Source organism: Solanum stenotomum, chromosome 8 (genome assembly GCF_019186545.1).
Source record: "Solanum stenotomum isolate F172 chromosome 8, ASM1918654v1, whole genome shotgun sequence".
Lineage (NCBI taxonomy): Eukaryota > Viridiplantae > Streptophyta > Magnoliopsida > Solanales > Solanaceae > Solanum > Solanum stenotomum.
The window spans coordinates 11,885,001-11,890,230 of NC_064289.1; the positions used below are offsets into that span (position 1 = coordinate 11,885,001).

General features: G+C 31.7%; 1 protein-coding gene across 1 annotated transcript; it reads right to left on the reverse strand.

The window, feature by feature from the left end:
• Window positions 1–492: 492 nt before the first annotated feature.
• On the reverse strand, window positions 493–1,521 carry LOC125873490 (uncharacterized). Its single transcript, XM_049554419.1, has 3 exons — window positions 1,420–1,521; window positions 1,017–1,344; window positions 493–830 (listed from the first exon to the last, which is right to left on the reverse strand). Exons 1-3 carry the CDS (start codon window positions 1,519–1,521, stop codon window positions 493–495), a joined length of 768 nt encoding a protein of 255 aa, XP_049410376.1.
• Window positions 1,522–5,230: the final 3,709 nt, after the last annotated feature.

Genomic DNA, 5,230 nt, shown 5'->3' on the forward strand with positions numbered 1-5,230 from the left:
TTTTGATTTATTGTACTCAAATTTAGGCAAAATATTTAAGTTAATCAGTTTTCGCAACGTTTTGTTATTAATGTGTCTCAAACGTTCATGCCATAAACATTTAGACTCAAACAGGTAAGAAGAAGCAAAATCTTTATTCATATCAACTACAATTACATTGAGTTTGAAGAGGCCCTCAGTGAGGTAACCTTTTCCTACATACATCTCATTCTTACTTACTACAACTTTATCAGAAACAAATACACATTTGAATCCATTCTTAGTAAGAACTGGTATAGAAACTAAGTTATTTCGCAATTCTAGAACATACAAGACCCTGTTCAAAGTCACCATCTTGCCCGATGTCATCTTTAAGTGGACCTTGCCAATTCCTTCAACCTTTGCTACAACGGAGTTCGCCATAAATAACTTCTCGTCTGTTGGTGATGGAGTATATGATGCAAATAATTCTTTGTTGGCTCAAACATGGCATGAGGCACCAAAATTTATCCATCATTCTCTTAGATTTTCAACCAAGTTGCATTCTGAAAGAATTGCACAGAGATCATTCATCTCTTCTTTGGATTCAAACAAATTTGCTTGATCATTCTTCTTTTCCTCCTTGGGACCCCGACATTCAGTAGCCCTATGACCACGTTTGCCACAATTGAAGCAATTTTCATTGAATTTCTTCTTAGGAGGATTGCTCTTTGGACCAGAGGCTTTCTTGCTTTTCTTTGATTTTGTGGGATCTTCTTCAACAATATTAACTTCAGATATTGCTGAATTACCACGCGACCTCTTTGCCGCGGCCTTGTTATCCTCTTTGATTCTCAGTCTTACCATGAGATCTTCAACAGACATCTCCTTGCGTTTATGTTTCAAGTAGTTTTTGAAGTCCTTCCACAACGGAGGTAACTTCTCAATAATGGCCGCCACTTGAAAAACATCATTCACAATCAATCATACATTAAAGATTATGTGAGTATTAAGAATAGACTTAATATATTCAACATAGGCATTAAATAAATTTATACCTTCAGCAAGGAGATCATGGATTATGACCTGCGGTTCTTGAACTTGGGTGACGACGGTCTTACTGTCTATCTTCTTATAGTCCAAAAACTTTGCCACAATGAACTTCTTCATTCCGGCATCTTTTGTTTTATACTTCTTTTCTAAAGCATCCCAAAGTTCTTTTGAGGTCTTAACACTACTATACACATTGTACAGAACATCTTGCAGGCTACTTAGAATATAATTTTTACACAAAAAATCTGAATGTGTCCATGCTTCTGTCACCAAGAATCGTTCTTCGACCGGAGTTTCATCCGACATAATAGGAACATTCTCATTAATGAACCTCTGCAAACTCAATGTAGTCAGATAGAAAAACATTTTCTACTGCCATCTCTTGAAGTCGACTCTAGAAAACTTTGCAGGTTTCTCAGTCAGTGCAAGGGCAGCAGTTGAACGATTATATGCAACCGATGTTGTTGCAGCACTCACTGTTCCAACATTTACTTGATTTGAATTTGTCATTTTCCTGTCACAAATGGCAGACAACCTTAGTATGTGAAATACTAACAGTAAAGAATAAATCCTTACACAACCTGTTTCTGATTTAACGATAAAGTTTTTATGTTCTTTTTATCGTTATTCGAATGAATTTTAAAAATTCAAACAGTGTAGTAAACCATAAAGGTTTTAATCTCCAGAAACCTCAAATACAGAAACTATTAAATTTCTTAAGCTTGTTATCTCCTGTATTAAGGTTAGAAAAACAGAAACAGAAAATAGATGAAACAGAAATAATAATTCGAGTTCACAGAATCCACTGTGTTTCCTTAAAAAATTTAATCCCCTTAAGTACCCGAGGTTGTAGATTAATTCCTTCCAAGATAAAACGGATTAACCTATTAGAGAAGTAACAGTACCTCAAAATTCAATAATTTCAGCGAACGCAAGAACAGTAATGAGAGCACACACAGACTTAGTCGATCGACAATTTGTTTATGTAAGAAAATGCAAAGAGGAAAAATTTTTAGTGAATGAAAAACGGAAAAAACCTCTTATTTATAGCCAATTGCAGCAAGGATCGCGTCTGTTCGGACAATGGTGTCTTTCCAGAACGTTGTGTCTTTTTGGGAAAAGTAAAGTCTTTTCGGAAGGAACATGACGTTTTTATTGTTACACGCGAATTTCAAATAAATTCCATTACGCGAAATTAATTCTGTTAATTAACTAATATTCTGAATTAATTTATAAGAGAAAGGAAATCAGTTAATGAGATTAATTAAATAAATTTTGTCCATCCGAAGCCGAAGCCGAAGCCGAGCGAGCGACGATGGCGCAAGGGGCACCTTCTTCTTAATCCTTTAAGAACTAAATAAAGTGTTTCCTAATATAAGGACAACAATTTCCTTTCTTCTACCAATATGGAAGAAATGACTTTTCATCTTCAAAGACATTTAATTTGAAATGACTTTTCATTTTCCCTCCAAATTAGTTCCCTCACTTTTTTCATTCTCTCTTCTTATTTCCATTCACATCTTTGCTAAAACCCAACAAGGTGTCATGTCTCGAATCATGTGATATCATGAATGCAAAGTGTAGGATACCAGGCCTAGACCCGATCAACTATTTGCTATGAGTCCATCGTTAGTGCATATATATAAGGTCCCATTGAATTTGTAAAAAATCACAAGTAGAGGGATTAAAAGTACACAGGTTAAAAATCGAGAATATTTCCTATGTTTAACACCCTAGATCGAATATTTGTCATTGTACTTTGGATTAACTTGACATACAAATAATTTTTGTCTACTTCAATCATAACAATAAACTTCTAGGCATTTGGGATTAGGTCCACTTATAATTTTTGGTACAATAGCCCCACTTGTATGGGTAACGGAGAGCACAAAGAATTATTGAACTACTAACAAGTCCCAAAAAGAAATTTTCAAACGCACTATGATAACGTCTTTGGATAGAAACTTTCTTTAAATTGTCTGGCAAAATATTGTTCCTTTTATTTTTGTAACGTTATATTTGAATCATGCAAAATAATTCAATTTTAAAAGTGACAAATATTTCAATGGAGGGTTTATTCGAATTGTTCCATCACAACGTATATGTTTTTTTTTTTTTTCAAAAACAATTTAGGTTACTATTTTTTAGATATAAAGACAAATTCTATCATTTTTTTTAGGTCATTGAGACGTTCCATCTAAATTCTAGCCTTTTGATTATTATTATTTTCCAAAGAGGAAAGCTCTCATATAGTTGGGCTTCTTTTTTCAACTCCTATTCATTTTAGTTGTTATGCTTGCTAAAATTAGCTGGTTCAAATAATTGTCATTTACCCTCCATAATTGTGAAAAGAGATTAATTAATGTGGTGAAAAAATAATAGTACTCCCCCTCTGTTTTTTTTAATTGTCAAATTTTGATTTGACACATTTATTAAGAAAATATTAATTGCTATGATAATTTTATCATTTTATCCCTATTAAATTGATAGGATCCCAAATATCATTACTCACTAACATTAAGTTAATGTTAATAAATTAAGGATATAATAGGTGGAAAAAAATTGTCATTTATTGATTTGTCAAAAATAACAAGTAAAAAAAAGGCTGAACAAATGAAAAGAAAAAATTAGACAAGCAAAGAGGGAAGGAAGTATTGAATTGAAATCAAAGAGTAAAAAGATAATTTAATCAAATTATTATTTTAAATAATATTTTTTTAATACCATGGCAAGTAAATATCTCTGAGGAAGTATGTGATAAGGAAAGAAATAGGAAAAGTTTGAAACAAAATCGATTTTTTTTAATCAACAAATAAAATATTAAATTTAGTTTATAGAATTAAGTGGTTGAGAACTTTTTGTTCCAAGGACCAGCTAATCAAATCATTAAAACAGTGCTCAATGTTTGGCCATGTGTTATGTCCAAAATGAAAATAACAATCTCACAAAAAACCTATATATAGGCCACATCCCTGCTGGCAAAAGTAGAAAAAAATGAGTTCATCTTTTAATAGAGAAATTACTCATTCGTATCAAATTAGTAACTCAAATTATTTGTTACGTTATTTTAGAAGTTCCAGATAACATTATACTCTATTTTATCCTTAATAGTAATTGTTCTTGAAGATTACAAACAACACAATATATAAAATAAACATTTAATGAAGAAAAATTATATCTTAAGACATAAATGAGGAGGAAAACATAAAAAAATTGTTCTAATTAATGTTTTCTTAAGTATCGTATAAAAGAAAAATACGATAAACAATTTAAGATATAAATAATATATTTATGAAAATTAGTTTTCTTTGTTTTAAATTTGCAATTATGTATGAGAAAGTTGTAAATAAACAAATACATATCAATTAATTAATTTCTATTTTTAAAAAAATTAGAACAATTCGTAATGATTTGAGTGTTAGGAATGAGTTCATGAGAGGGCCTATGAATGTTCCCACTAGCACTTATTTGGTGGGCAATCTGTCATGTCAAATATACAAAAAAATTTCTATATCAACTAGTACTTACCTTTTATGCCATTTCAAATATTATAAACAGATATTCTATTTTATTTTTAGGACCTTGGGTAACTAAATTTAATTTTCATGACATGAATTAACCAACTTGCCTTCAAATGATAATATTGTTTCTATCACCTTTCGCTTAGTTAGCTAGGAATAGAGCTGTCAATATTGGTTAGCCTTAGAGGTGGCAAATGATTAGATTGGATCGAATTTGGATGAATTGAGCAAAAATGGTTTGAATTACAATCCACTCAAATAGAATATGGATAAATATGGATTTGGTCAAATATGGTTTGGATAAAATGGTTCTAACCCATTTTAAAAAAATCTGTTTTTAAAAAATAAAAATTACTCCCTTCCTGGGGCACCCCCACCTTCCACCAACCTACCCCTATTTTTTTTTTTTATGTTTTCCAGAAACAAAAAAAAATCTATTTTTTTTTAAAAAAAAAATTACCCCCTCCCCCGGGCACCCCCCACCCCCGAGCCCCCCTCCCTACCTTCCACCAACCGACCCCTAATTTTTTTTGTTTTCCAAAACCAAAAGAAAAAATCTGTTTAAAAAAAAAAAAAAATTACCCCCTCCCCTGGGCACCCCCCACACACCTTCCACCAACCTACCCCTAATTTTTTTTGTTTTCCAAAAATAAAAAAAATTCTATTTTTTCAAAACAAAAAAAAATTACCCCCTCCCC

What these genes read in the sequence shown, in the direction of transcription:
- LOC125873490 (XM_049554419.1), bottom strand. Translation starts at nt 1,521, where the DNA reads ATGACAAATTCAAATCAAGTAAATGTTGGAACAGTGAGTGCTGCAACA. An exon ending in TTGCACTGACTGAGAAACCT is followed by an intron (nt 1,345 to 1,419) that starts GCAAAGTTTTCT and finishes TTGAGTTTGCAG; the next exon opens with AGGTTCATTAATGAGAATGT. An exon ending in CCATGATCTCCTTGCTGAAG is followed by an intron (nt 831 to 1,016) that starts GTATAAATTTAT and finishes TGTCTGTTGAAG; the next exon opens with ATCTCATGGTAAGACTGAGA.